This window comes from Strigops habroptila, chromosome 5, assembly GCF_004027225.2.
Source record: "Strigops habroptila isolate Jane chromosome 5, bStrHab1.2.pri, whole genome shotgun sequence".
Classification (NCBI taxonomy): Eukaryota; Metazoa; Chordata; class Aves; order Psittaciformes; family Psittacidae; genus Strigops; species Strigops habroptila.
This window is the reverse complement of record NC_044281.2, coordinates 75431125-75445095: the sequence shown is the minus strand read 5'-3', so window position 1 is coordinate 75445095 and position 13971 is coordinate 75431125. Positions and strand designations below refer to the sequence as shown.

The window sequence follows — 13971 nt, the reverse complement described above, 5'->3', positions numbered from 1 at the left end:
CACACTCAGAGAATTGTTTGTTAATAGTCCAATTAGATAATTGCCATCTTTCACTCCTTTTGCTCTACATTTCCCATAAAGGAATGAATAAGGAGAGCAGCATGAAGAGGGCTTCTGCCCTGCAAGGTGACAAGAAGGACTGGAGCATGCTCTTTGCACAAGGCCATTTGCTTGAATTGAATCATTGTAGCCTAATCAACGGTCTTATTGGATTACTGGCTGTTGCGGTTCTCAAAGATATTGTAGCAGAGACAATGAAATAGCTAGAGTAAAACTTTTTTTCTCCTTTAGTGGATCACGCAGTTGAGATTTTTCATGGGCTATCTCTCTCTCTCTCTCCCTCCCTCCTTCCCTTTCCTTCCCTCCCTCTTTCCCTCTTTCTCCCCCTCTCCCTTTCTCCCCCCTCCTGGATCCACTGAGCACAAAGCTGGCTCTTTTTTTTTTTTTTCCTCCTTTTTTTTTTTCCCCAATGAGCAGGCTCTGCGAATAGGTTCAGTGTTTGCGAAGGTGCAGAATTAGCACACACACATGCACGCACACATACACACACACACAGAGGGAGAAGCACAAAAAGCAAGTATCGGGACTGAAGTAAGGAGAGGTAGGAGTTTAAGATGGCTGTCTGTGGGGAGATGTGTTAACGAGGATTTCTGCTGGCCAAGATAACCTGCTGCCTTGGAGAGATCTGCTTGAAGGACCAACTTTTTATGTGTGTGCGTGCTGGGGATCTGTTTGTTTGTTTAGAATTCAGGGGGCTCTTTTTTTTTTTTGGCTGTGGTTTTGTTGGGGTTTTTTCTTTTTCCACCCCCCTGCAACTGCATTTTTCCAGCCCTTCCCAGCAGCTTTATTCAGATTTATTTGGCGTGCTTTGGAGAAAGCCACTCTATAATCGGGAGGTCAAAGGCATACTGAAGAAAGTTAATAATGGCTGCTAATGGTGCTAACAATTCAGGGTGAATCTTGTCAAAAGTTTTTTTTTTTCCCCTCTTCCTCCCCCCCCCCCCTTTTTTTTTTCCTCCTTTTTTTTTTTTTTTCTGGAAGTCTCAGTCTTTTGATTGTGTGTTTCCTGAAAGCAAGACCAATCATTTCAGTTTATTCACTGGCTAAACTCTACTTGATTGGGGACAAGCACACAAACCATCCATTACGATCTGATATATTATCCAAACAATTTAGTGTATTCATGAGGTAACCTAAATGTGGAGGCTGCAAAATTACCCGTAATCAATTGAAACAGCGAGTGCGCGTCCCTCTGTGTGTCTAACAACTACATGTCTCTGTAATAAGGCAGACATTAAATCATTTTAGAGTTGTACTGTTGAGTACCTGATCACTGGGCGCTCTGGGAAGCTGGACAGTCACATTAGGACGCTGGGACTGAGGAAGCCGCTGCTTTTCCAGTGGGATAAAACCCCATCTTCCTTACTCAAGGTGCTTTTACAGATCCCCACCGATCTGACCCTAAGCCGTGCAATATCCAGCATAGACTTCGCCTTCTTCTTCTTCTTCTACTCTTCTATTTTTTTGTTGTTGGTGGCTTTTTTTCTGTTTTGTTTTTATTGCACTACATGTTTGGGAAACAAGACAAAATGGACGTTAGATGCAGTTCAGAGACTGAAGCTAACCGAGTCTCGAAGAACGGACATAAAGAGGGCAAGGAAAGCAAAGGGGCTGAAGGAAATATTTCTACTTCTTTTTTGAAGGATCAGCAAGGGACTTTTTCTGCCTCTGCAGCTACGGAAGGTTGTAATAAAAGTAAATCTAGTTCGGCTGACCCGGACTATTGCAGAAGGATCCTAGTTAGAGGTATGAGTTTGAGGGATTTCGCGGCGGGTGGGGGGTGAGCTGTGAGCTGTGTTTATTTCGTCGCTTTGCCTTGGGTCCCTCCCTGGCTTGGAAGCTCTTCCTGCGGCCCTGCACCGCGCTCCAGCCCCGTGTGCTGCGGCGAATCCCGCCCGTGGCTGCGGGAGAACTTCGGCCGCGGTGGTTCCACCACTCTCCGCCCGGTCCCGTCGGGTTTTTACAGGTTTTATTCCCCGCGTTGCACCTTTCCCGGGGTGTCCGTCCCCGCAGGGAGCCCGCCGGGGCCGCGGCTCTGGCGCTGGCTCTGCCCCGCGGCCGGGCGCGCTCCTTCCGCGCCCGCGCATCCCGCCGGCCGCGCACAATGGCGCGGGGCCGCGGCTCCCGCCCGGCTGTGGGAGCGGGCAGGAGGGTCCCTTGCAGAAAGGGCTGGTTTGGAATAGCCATCACCCTTAAAACGAATGGAGGCACCACGAAGGGCTTCTTAATTCATATCATTTATTTTATAGTTACACGATTAATTTCCCTCAACCCTCGTCTCCCCTCCAGGCTGAGGTAATTAAATCATTCTATTCCTCCCCCCTGCGAAAAAATAATAATAATAATTTAAAAATTACCTTCAGAAATTTCGGGTTTAATAAGGTGCGTTTTGGGGGAGGAAGGAGCGAACAGAATCGGAACAAAATTAGTGCGAAGCAAGGCCTTGTAAACAATAATTAATCCTTGCGAGACCGATTGACCCAGAGAGGGGGTCAGATTAAAATGATGTGATTGTCTCTGATTTAAAACGTACCGAGGAGGTAAAATTACGGAAAGCAAAGTTGGGAAGGCTTTAATGTAACATGAATCTGACTCTGGCTTGACAGTGGTGTTAATGAGATTTGTCCCGCTTTCATTCGGTCGGGGCTACCAGAGGAGTGAGGTTTCTGCGGACTGTTTGGTGCCTTGGGTTAGCTTTTTCCCTTTTTCCCTTCCCTCCTTCTCCTCCTGTTTGCCAAAACCCCGGAGCAGCGGCGGAGGCGATGCTTGCCCGGGATATGGGGTGGGCTGGGGTGTCCCCACATCCAGGGTGGGCACTCAGCCAACGCTGCTGTGCCCAGAAAGCTCCTGCCTGCTTTTATTTTCCATGTAAAACTTCTAACAAAATTAAATACATTAATAATAAGGAGGTTTCCTATTTTGGAGGCAATGCGGGGTGGCTTCCAGTGAGTCCTAACCTGGAGCCTAGGAGGAACAAAGAGTAGCCCTGAGCTCCAGGCACAAAGCCCGGCCTGGAGGATCCCTCCCCTGCTTTCCAGAGGGAACGTGGGTGATGCCGCAGTGTTGTAGTGTCAGTGTGATATATTCAAAATCAAAACGATTTTTAAATGGGCTGAGAGGATTATTTCCAGAGCTTTGGGCCCCCATTCCCCCTCCTTTCTTCTCTGTTGGGTGTTTGAGGATTTTTATCCGCTTCCTTGAATGTAGTGGCTAGGTGTAGTGCCGCAGTCTCCATCCTGACTCGGGGCTTGGGCTTGAAGGCGCTGGCGACGTTTCTTTCATTCGGAAATATTAAAGAGAATGACAAAATGGGGGGAGGAAATAAGAGAGAAAGGTTGCCTGGGTGTAAAACTGACTGCGCCTTTCTTTGCCAGATGCCAAAGGTTCAATCAGAGAGATTATTCTGCCCAAAGGGCTTGATCTGGACCGTCCCAAGCGGACCCGCACCTCCTTCACGGCCGAGCAGCTCTACCGCCTGGAGATGGAGTTCCAGCGCTGCCAGTACGTCGTGGGGCGGGAACGCACCGAGCTCGCCCGCCAGCTCAATCTCTCCGAGACTCAGGTAGCCCCAGAGGGACGGGGACCCCCGGCTGCCCTGTCCCTGCCCCACGTCCCTCCGTGGAAACCCCCATCCCGGCCCGGGGATCTCCCCTGCTCGCCGGGCCCCACGTGTGAGCCGGCCCCGCGGCCCTGCGCGTCTTTTGCGCGTCTCTTGCGCGCCACCGCGCAGGCCGCGGGAGCTGGCGGGCAGGGGCCCACGCGTGTCGGGTCGAGGGAAGGGATGGAGCTGGGGGTGCGCGGCTGAGAGACCTGTACCTGTGTGCGGCTCGGGAAAGGCTGTGGCCAAGAGGGGGTCCCACCGCCCTGCGCGTCCCCGCACATGGCCCCCGTGGGTCTCCCGCTGCCGCGTGGGTCTGCGCGGGGCCGAGAGGGCCGAGAGAGCCAAGGGAGCTTGGCCACTAAGCCAAACCCTTTCCCGGGCCGGAGCGCGGCTCCCACCGCGGGGACGCACCCGGGCCCCGTCGGGGCTCGGTGCTTCCGGCTCTGCGGTGTCGGTGCGGGCTGCCCCGGGTGCGGAGTTGCGCGGCTGCGGCCGCAGAGAGACGAGGAGCGACCGAGGCGCTCCCGGCCCGCAGCAAGCGGAATATCGGGGGGAAGCTGGCACCGTCCCGGAGACTGCCGGTTAGAGAACGCTGGTCCGAGCGCTTTCTCTTCGCTACGGGAGATGCGGGGACGGGCCTGAAGTTTGGGCCGTATTTTGGGTCCCTGTATTTCCGTCCCCTCCGTCCAGCAGAGCAGAGCGGCCGTGGGCTGTCAGGCGGGTTAAAACTGGGCGAGAGTGCGGGGAAGCATCTAAAAAAGCCTAAACTTCTGAAAGGCGGTTTCATATTTCTGCAAAACATCGTGCAACAGTAAATGCCCCTGACAAGCTAATTACCTTTTTTGTTTCTCTTGCCGGGTAGGAATGACAAGTTCAATACCTCGTAGGTTACAGAAACGGCCACGGGTGTTTTGGGGTTTGGTTTGGGTGTTGTTATTATTATTTTTCCCCGGTGTGGCTTCCAGGATTTCATTTTAAAGTTAAGTGTTGTTTAAAATGGAGGGGGAGGGAATGTCCAAGTCAGGAGGTTGGGAAGGAAGCGTGGAGTTGTCTCGCACAGGGAAGGCAGCTGGGCCGGGCCGGGAGGCAGTGGGGGGACACCGTACGGGTCCCTGCGCGGTCTTGGAGCTGAGCTGGCTCGGAATAAACCGCTGGGGAAAGGGCCGGCGTACGGTGAAATCGGATAAAGTGAGGCGGATCAGGCTAAAGATACAGTGCGATAAGCAGTGTTTGCCCCCTGTTCCCCTCGGGCGCACCCCGAAACGGGGAACTCCAGGCTGGGGAGGGTGGGAAAGGGTCGCTCTGTGCGTTCTTAAAACGCTCCCGTTAGCAGGTGCGGGCTGGAGCCCCCCCGCAGCCCTCCCGCTCCGCCCCGCGGGGCCCGGGCACCGGTCGGGGGGCGCCGGTCGCAGCCCGCCCCGCTGACCCTGCCTCTCTCCCCGGCCTGCAGGTCAAGGTCTGGTTCCAGAACCGGCGCACCAAGCAGAAAAAGGACCAGGGCAAGGACTCCGAGCTGCGGTCGGTGGTGTCCGAGACGGCCGCTACTTGCAGCGTTCTGCGGCTGCTGGAGCAAGGCCGGCTGCTCTCCCCGCCGGGACTGCCGGGCCTCCTGCCGCCCTGCGCTACCGGAGCGCTGGGCTCGGCGCTGCGCGGGCCCGGCCTGGCTGCGGGCAGCGGCAGCGCGGCGGCGGCGGCAGGTCCCGGAGGCGGCGGGTCCCCGCATCCACCGGCCGCCAGCACCGCGGCCGGGCCCCCGCCACCGGCAGCGCTGCACGGGGCGGCCGCCGCCGGGCACGGGCTGTTCGGGCTGCCGGTGCCCGCGCTGCTGGGCTCGGTGGCCGGGCGGCTCTCCTCCGCGCCCTTGGCCGTGGCCGGTTCGCTGGCGGGCAACTTGCAGGAACTGTCGGCCCGCTACCTGAGCTCGTCGGCCTTCGAGCCCTACTCCCGGACCAACAATAAAGAAAGCGCTGAGAAAAAAGCACTGGACTGACTCTAAGTAACTTCCCCGTATTTATATTTATAGTCTCTACTTGTGGCGGTATTTATGGGGCGGGCGGCGCGGCGGCCCCCTCCATCCATCCCTCCCTCCCTCCCCCCGCCGCCTCCTCCAAGCCCCGCGGCGCCGTTCCCTCCGCGGGCCGGTGCGGAGCGGGGTCCCGGTGCCCGCGGGGCAAGGCGAAGCAGCGACCGGGGGCAGCCCGCGCCGCTCCCCTGCCCCGCCGGCCCGGGGTCCGTCTTGTCCGTTCGGGGAGGGAGGGGTGTGTCTGTTCGTTTGCTTTGCCATCGGTAGGAAAGGGACGAGGAGGGAGAGCGGACGGGGTGAGGTTTGGCTCTTTCGGGCCGGCTCTAGCCAATGCCAAGCGAGGGAGAAAGATTTCGGAGAGAGGAAGATGGAGCTGCCAGGTGATGCCCGGGTTTGGTTTTTCCCCCCCTCAGTGACTCCGAAGCACAAGGGGTTGGGGGCTCCACCCGTGGCCCTCGTTCCAGCACACCCACTGCACTGCAGTCCCCGGGAAAGCTCAGTGCCGCTCGCCCGGAACACCGGCCGGGAAAACGGCCAGCAGCTTCCCTTTTCCACCGTGAATCCCGAATGTGGGAAGGGCCGGAGCGGGCTGCCTTGCAAATACACTCACGAAGCGGGGAGATAGAAACCAGTGGCTGCAGAGATTTTGAATCAAACTGTCTCCCCCTTCGAGATAACACAACGCCCCTTTTTTTTCCCCTTTATTTTTTCCCCCTTTTTTTTCCCTCATTCCCACGGGCCAGCCCCGCAGTCCTCATCTGCAAAAGCAAATCTGCAGATAAATAATGGATAAATCGCGACTCGATTTGCATCCAGATCTGTTGCGATAGTAATTATTCTTCTATTTTTTTTCTTCTATTCGATTTCTTTTCCCCCAATAATTCCAACGCGCATCTAAATGAAACAAAACAAATCTTAGGCCCTCCTTCCTCCTAAAATAACCCCCTCGTATATCGCTCACACTTCATTTAAAACGAACGTCAAATATAAAAAGCGTATCTTTTAATGTTATTTTTGTACTTTAAAATACATCTATGTAACAACCTCCTCTTCTTTTTTTTTTTTTTTTTTTTTTTCCTGCATAATTCCTACTGCTATTTTCTCCACAAACATGTATTTCACCTTCTAGTATTCCGGATCGAATATTTCCTGTTCAATCTCGGTACTTGAATTATTTGCCAGAAAAGGGATGCTGTACTTTTAGCTAGCTCTTTGGAAACGAACGATTAATATTCTTGACTTTGGTTTGAAGTTTCTTTTCTTTCTTTCAACTTTAACGTTTACAAACTGTATAAATACGTGCCACCAAACTGTAACCAAAAAAAAAAAAAAAGAAAAGAAAAAAGAGAAAAAAAATTTACAACAAGTGGAATGGTTGCTGTAGAATAGAGAATTAATTCTAGACCAGAACTGGACAGAAGGAGCTGGACAGAAAGAAAATAGTGATTTTATTGTAAATTATTTACGTCGGAAGTTTCTAGGCAACTAGTCGGGAAAACAAACAAATAATGGATGAATTGAGCGCTGAGCCCTTGCTACTAACTTTTGTTCTGAATGTTTTGGATATTTGGATGTTTTGTATTTATGTGGTGAGAGTGAAATATATTATATCTATATGATGATGGAATTAGGTGTATTTTCGTCTTATATTCGTAGCACCCACATCACTTTCATCTAATGTACGCGCTGCTAAAAACCCCCCAAACCAAATCCCTGTGTAACTTCCCATTTTTTATTTAATTTTAAAATTTTATTTCTAATTCTGAAGTGGGGGGTTGTGAGGTCCCTTTCATGGAGCGGGATCTTTTCCCTTTTCCTCCTGGGGCAGTTTGGGGCATTCCTGGTCCCCTTCCCAGCTCCAGCCCATCCATCGCAGCGCTTCCCGGCCCGATCCCCCACCCGTGGCTGTCCCCATGGCTGTGGTGGCACGGTCCTGCGTGGACAGGCGAGCTGGGCGCCTGGCCTGCCCGGGTGTCACCTCCATCCTGGTGTGGGGGCCACTCACCTCCACACCCCTTCTCCTGCTTGCGGCGGGTGCCGGGCCTGGATTATGGGTGCACATACATGTGTGCCTATCTATATATCCCTATATAAGCATATATAAATACACATACACACATATATATACTTGTGTACATAAATATGGATATTTATACCTAAACAGCTCTTGCTTCCATCCCGTTTGGCAGCCCAGCCCTGAAAGTCCTTTGCTGGGAAGCTGGTGTGGGGCAGTACCCCTGTTTTGTGGGAGCCCACTCTCGAGGCCTCAGTTCTTCCAGGGCCACAGGGAGATTTCAATCCATGGCTCTCTGGGCACCCCCCAGCTCTGGGATCCTGGTGCGGCCTCTGCTAAGCTTTGCCATGAGTCTATCCCAGCCACTGCTCAGGATTAAGAGGGAAAGATGTGGTCATGATGGTGATTTGTTGTTTGTTTTTAAAGTGCGTAGAAATGATGTGGGGAAGGGCAACCAGGGTGAAGGAGAGGATGGCAAGTGGCATTTGAAGAGATGACATTGAAGCTGCTGGTCAAGACTGAAAAACTTCAAGGGGAGGGGAAGGGAAGTGGTGGTAAAAAGAAAAGAGCTGAGTGTGGCAAAACAGATCTGCCTGGGAGACCCCAGGGGATAGTTTTGGGTTTCTGCCTTGCCTGCATGGACTGCGCAGCAGCACTCGCATCCCTGGACAAAGAGAGGCGCGCTGGCCTGGGCTGCCTTTGGCAAGGAGGCACTCACCAACCCTTAAACATTCCCCGGCTCCCCTGCCCTGCATGGGGCTGTCCTGTCTGCTGAGGTTGTCCTGTCCCTCCTGTCGAGATGGGGCCACTTCGTGACCCAAACCCGCTGCTGCGCCGTGAGCCGTGGGGAACACCAGCACGAATGTGTCCTGCCAGAGCTGCCTCAGGTGCCTTCAGCTAAAAAGAGGATTTCTCTGCTCTTCTATTTTTGTAACTAGAAACTGTGGGGGGCTTCCTGCTCCCTCATGCAGGCACCATGAGGCCCTTTTTCTTTGGTTGCTGGCCTGACGCTCAGTCCCAGGGCTGGAGCCATGGTCAGTGTCAGCCCGTACTCCTCACCCAAGGCAATTTAAGCCAGTGCCAAGCTAAATAACCTACATTAAACCCAAAATCCTTATTTTACAGCTTTGCAGCCCTCAGTAAACATGTGAAGAGTTGGATGTTTTTATTCTTATTACTATTATTGTTTCTGAATATTTCCAAATAAGGGCATGCCCTGAGGTGTGAAAGGATCTTGTCTAAGCATTCAAGCCAAATAAATACTTCAGGACATTATCCATTTTCCACCCCCCTGTCTCCTTCAAATTCCACATGTCCCAGCTCTGTACCCGAGGCTGCTATGGTCTGGGGGCAGTGGAAAAGCCAGAGCCTCTGCACTTCCATGCAGCATTATCACAGACCTGGTTCTGTCTCTGCTTGTGGCTCAGGTCAAAACCTTGGACCCCAACAGGGAGAGAGTTTCCTTTGGAACTTACAGCATCCCAAATGCATGTGGTTCTTGGGTGCCTAAACTCCCCTCCTTTCTACTAAAGCAGAACAAACTAAGAGATGTTCATCTGATTTCTGTAAAAGGGGGAGGGAATAGCACCTGTAGCTGTGTCGCTGCATGGGACAAGTTAAACATCACACAGGCACACATTGGTATATACAGTGCTTTCAAATCAACAAACTGCTTATAAGTAATTGTCCCATTTCTTTTTTTCCTCATTTCCTTTTTTTTTTTGCCAACTACACCAAAGCTGTTCTAAAGCTGTGTGCTGCCCAGAGACACTGCTTGCTTGTTTTTACTGAACTGCTGAATTCCATTCTGTGGGAACACAAACCACCTTCCTGAAGCTGCTTGCTGCTGAAAGGTTTTGTGGTGTTTCATGTGGTATCGTTATTTGCGCCCATTATTGTGGCATCTGAGCTCAAACTAAGGAATATTGGGCTTATGGAGAGTGAGTGTGAGGCGGGGGGAATATATAGTAGGAAAGCAAATAAGCAAAATACAAATCTATCTCTGGCATGATTATTTAAAGGAAATAATGAGAGTCTTTCTGTGGCAGGCAGACTTCCTCAAACTTTCCTTCAGCAGCAGCTACACATAGGAGTTAGGGTGAGCAAGCAGTGACAAAGACTGAGGGCAGCGCGGGGTATTTCAGTTTGTTCAGCTGAACCCAAGGAATATTTTCACAGGTACGTGGACAGTGTGTCTGGTCCTGTGGCTCTCAGGAAGGCAAAGCGCCCAGGAGCAGCTCCAGGGTGAACACAAAACAATGTTAGCCACGTCCAGGAAGGGAAAAGAGGAATTAGTCTATTTAGAGGATTTTTTCAAAAGCATTTGCCCACCCACTTAACATAGGCCCTGCTTTATTTGCTGTTCCTCCATACCCCTCATGCCAGGGATTAGTGCAGCCTCTGACCACTTTGTCTCCATTTGCAACCCTGTCATCAGCCCCAGATACATGACCCTGTGACATGTAAAAAAGCACGCGAGGTCCCCGATTAACTTCAGAGTATTTTATTTCTTTAGAGGAAAAAAAAAACAACCCACTTCAAAAGAATAACTCTTGAACAGAATCAAGTCATAGTCACTGGGAAACAAAATTATCAGGGAGGCTAATGTGAAATCCATCGATGTAATGCTGTCTGTGCAGCGGCTGTAATATAAACTGTGACCTCAGACCATCACCGTTGTCCAGAGAGCTGCCTGACATGAAATGCTTCTGAGTCACATAAAAGAACTCTCTAATAAGCAGTTTACTCCCCACCTTGCTGCTTTGAATAATGACTGAGAAACTTAAGCGCAGTGTTTATTAGCTTTCTAGTTGTTACTGTTAATGCTATTCTTCGTGTCTGTGCCAGTGACTGATTTTAATTTGGATGTTAAGTCAAACATTTCTAGTGGAGTGAGTTCCACGGTCTATCTTATGTAGAGTAAAAATTATTTTATTTTTTAACATCCATTTTCTACCTTTTATTAACATGAATAGTTCCAAGTTGTGTCTTTAAAAGCAGCAGAACAGACGTTCCCAAGATACCTTCTTCAACTTCATCCTTTTAATTCTCTTTTACCAAGTTACCTCTTCTTCATCTCCTTTCTGCATGAATAATCAAAAGCCTTTCAACTTCTTTTCATACACAGTTCTTGCAAACTGCACTTAATGTAACTGTTTGCCAAGAGGTGCTGCCTTTTCTTTCTTATTCTCCCTGTGAAAAAAACAAAGTCATAAATTCCCAGAGCCTTTTTCTCCTCAGTTATCTGCAGCCCATTCTTCTGTTTGATCCCCCTGCTGTGAGCAACGATGAAAACATCTCACCAGTAAGGATTCACCCAGAATACAAACCTTTATGTGACACGTGGTGTTAATGGCCAATGCAAGAAGACTGGCTCACAGGCCTCACCTGCTGAGCTGCCACAGCCTGGGAGAATGAAAGGTGTTTTCTTTCAGCTGAAGCAGCCAGTCAAGGAACCAGATGTAGCAGAGGACAAATAAACAGCCCAATCCACACAAGGCTGGTCCACAAAGTTTGTCACAGGACAGGGTACATCTGTCCAATAAAAATCTCTGTTTACAACCCAGCAGCATGTCACTGAAGGTGTGGGTAAAACAGACTGTGAGATTGAGGAAAAACCAAAGGGTAACTGATTTTTCAATTCTGTTCCCAAAAGAAAAAGAATGCTAACATGAATTTGAATTGTTGCTAAGGTGCGTATCCCTTACATATTCAGTTAAGCATTCAAGGCCAGGTTGGATGGGGCTTGGAGCAACCTGGTCTGGTGAAAGATGTCCCTGCCTGTGGCAGGGGGTTGGGACTAGATGAGCCTTAAGGTGCCTTCTAATCCACACTGTTCAGTGATTCTCTTTCTCTTTCACAGGGATCAATCTAGAGAAAACTTTGCAGGAGAGACCTCATGGATTTCTTGACCTTTTCAATTAATTTCCAAATTCCAAACTAATATCTTATTTTAGTGCACAGAAAAGATGAAGGGGGTTGGGAAAGGGTGAAAGAAATTCGTGCTGGCAAGCATTATCTTGGCAAGTCAGGAGCTGCAGCTTCAGGGATTCAGACTGGGCATTGGGAAGGAAGCAGGCAGAGCATAGAGATAGACAAGGAAGGCTACTGAGACTACACCTGGGAAAAAGTTGAAGATAACCATCTGAAAGTTTAAATGAAAGAAGTCCTCACCCTGGCTACAAAACTGCTGTCAGAGAGAGAAGCAAGTGAAGGACAACACAGTATGTGTAAGAAGCGTGGAATGGTGTCCTCACAGCTTAAGCCTAGCCTGAAATTAAGAACAGGAGACCAGTTCTTGTCTTCACCGGAATTTCTGTTTTATCTTAAAAGCACTGTTAGTTATTGGTCAGTGAGTTTCTTGCTGTTCTTCCTCTGAAATGGGAACACTGATACTCATCAAAACCTATGTAGAAGCAGGTATCAATATATATTCTTGCTTCAATTAAGATGAGGCAAAATTGCGATCATAAATTTAACAGCCACAATAGTCAACTCCAATTCACTGCTTGCAGTCATTCCCTCTCATTAGCCCTGATCTTTCTTCCTTTCCCTATTTTCCTGCTTGGTCTCTTTAATTTAAATCTCTAAAGTGTGCCTACCACTAGGTGGTCATAATCTCTTTGAGGCCTCTAAACAATTTCATAAACCAAATCCTAAATGAGAAACAGAAGTAGGCAGGAGAATAAAGTGCCTGTTGCCATAAAAAGCAAAGGAGGGATAAATAGGCAATCCAAGGCATCCTGAGTGCACGCTCCAAGATAATCTCTATACTTCTCTGGACACAGCATTGCGAACATCCTCAAGATCTGCTGATTACCAAGATGAAATAGTAAATAAGAGCCCATTTCATCAGGTGTTGAGGGGGACTTTAATTGTCCTCAGGCTCCAAATGGGAAACTTTATGCCATGGCCACAGCTGTTAAAACAACAGAGCCTTATGGAAACAGTCTTGGATTACTGGCCCCATGGAGTGAAACATTTTTAATGAAAGGGATTATGCTTATTATTTCTTAGTTCATTGTGTCTTTTTAGATATTCTTATTGTCACTATTGTTATTTACCAACAGAACCAATATTTACTCCCACCTAAATGTGTTCACATGTGCATTTAATACTGTCTTCCATTGGCATAGGTCTAATATGGTCGTAGGGAAAACATTGGAGGTGCATGATTCAGTTCCCCTTTATTAAGTCTAAGATCCTAGGAAACTTGGTGTGTTTGCCCCTCTGCCACTTGCCACTTCTCTTGTTGCCTTTACTTGATGAAATCAGATCCCTTGTCACGTAGAGTTTAAACAGGGTTTTGTGAGAAGATGATCCCCATAGATGATACCGATACTTCCTGCAGTCTTAGTATAGGCCATTTCTGTTCAGATAACTTTTCTTTTTCATTAGAAAAGCCAAGTGGGGAGAAATCCAGAGGAACTGATTTAAACTTTTAAGCATGGAATTTATCTTTTGCAAAGGGAAAACACCAGTCACATAAGCTGTAATTCCAGTTCATATATTAGCCTGTATTTCAATTCCAATTTGAGCTCCTGAAGTTTCTATCCAGAGCTGTGGTACTCTGACATAGTAGCAAAGCTCCTCCAGGGAACTGACTGGTACTGTGTGCATGGACTTTCACAGAAGCAAGGTCTAAGATAGATACATAAAGGAAGAAAAGGCCATCTAATAAGACAATAGAAACTTTTATGGCACATCTTGAATTTCTAATGGTATTTTCAGTGCTGAGAACAAATATGTGAAAGTTATTTCGGGAGACTGGATTAATGGGGAAAAGATGAAACTCAATGAATATAGTATTTACTATAAATCTGTTTCAAAAAAAAAAAAAACAAAACAACCAAAAAAACCCCACACCAAACCAAAACCTGACAAACCAAACAAGTAAAGAAGAAGCATTTTCTTTCTGATGGAAAATGTCCAAATCCAGACACCCAGCATATGTCTCTAGAAATCTCTTCCTGCAAATAGGAGTTTTGAATATGTATTTACCTTTTGTGGGCTCTGAAGGACAATGAGTACTTTTTCTGTGACGGGATGGTGTTACTATCTGAAAACTTCTTCATGAGCCAAACATCACATCCATCTGGATATAATTAGTATGAAACCTAATGAAGTGGGTTAAGTTTTGTCTCCATCTTGTTATCTACAGCTACGACAAGTTTTCTAATGTTCTAGATAAATTCCTGTATGTTATTTTTGGACAGTTAGACACATGAATTGAAGTGGAAAGATAGAATTCAACCCTCTAGAGCACCAGCTCAG

General features: G+C 48.8%; 1 protein-coding gene across 1 annotated transcript; it reads left to right on the top strand.

The window, feature by feature from the left end:
- The first annotated feature begins 434 nt into the window (after nucleotides 1–434).
- Nucleotides 435–7311, top strand: VAX1 (ventral anterior homeobox 1). Its single transcript, XM_030487040.1, has 3 exons — nucleotides 435–1806; nucleotides 3435–3622; nucleotides 5112–7311. Exons 1-3 carry the CDS (start codon nucleotides 1569–1571, stop codon nucleotides 5649–5651), a joined length of 966 nt encoding a protein of 321 aa, XP_030342900.1. The 5' UTR covers nucleotides 435–1568; the 3' UTR covers nucleotides 5652–7311.
- The last annotated feature ends 6660 nt before the right edge of the window (nucleotides 7312–13971 follow it).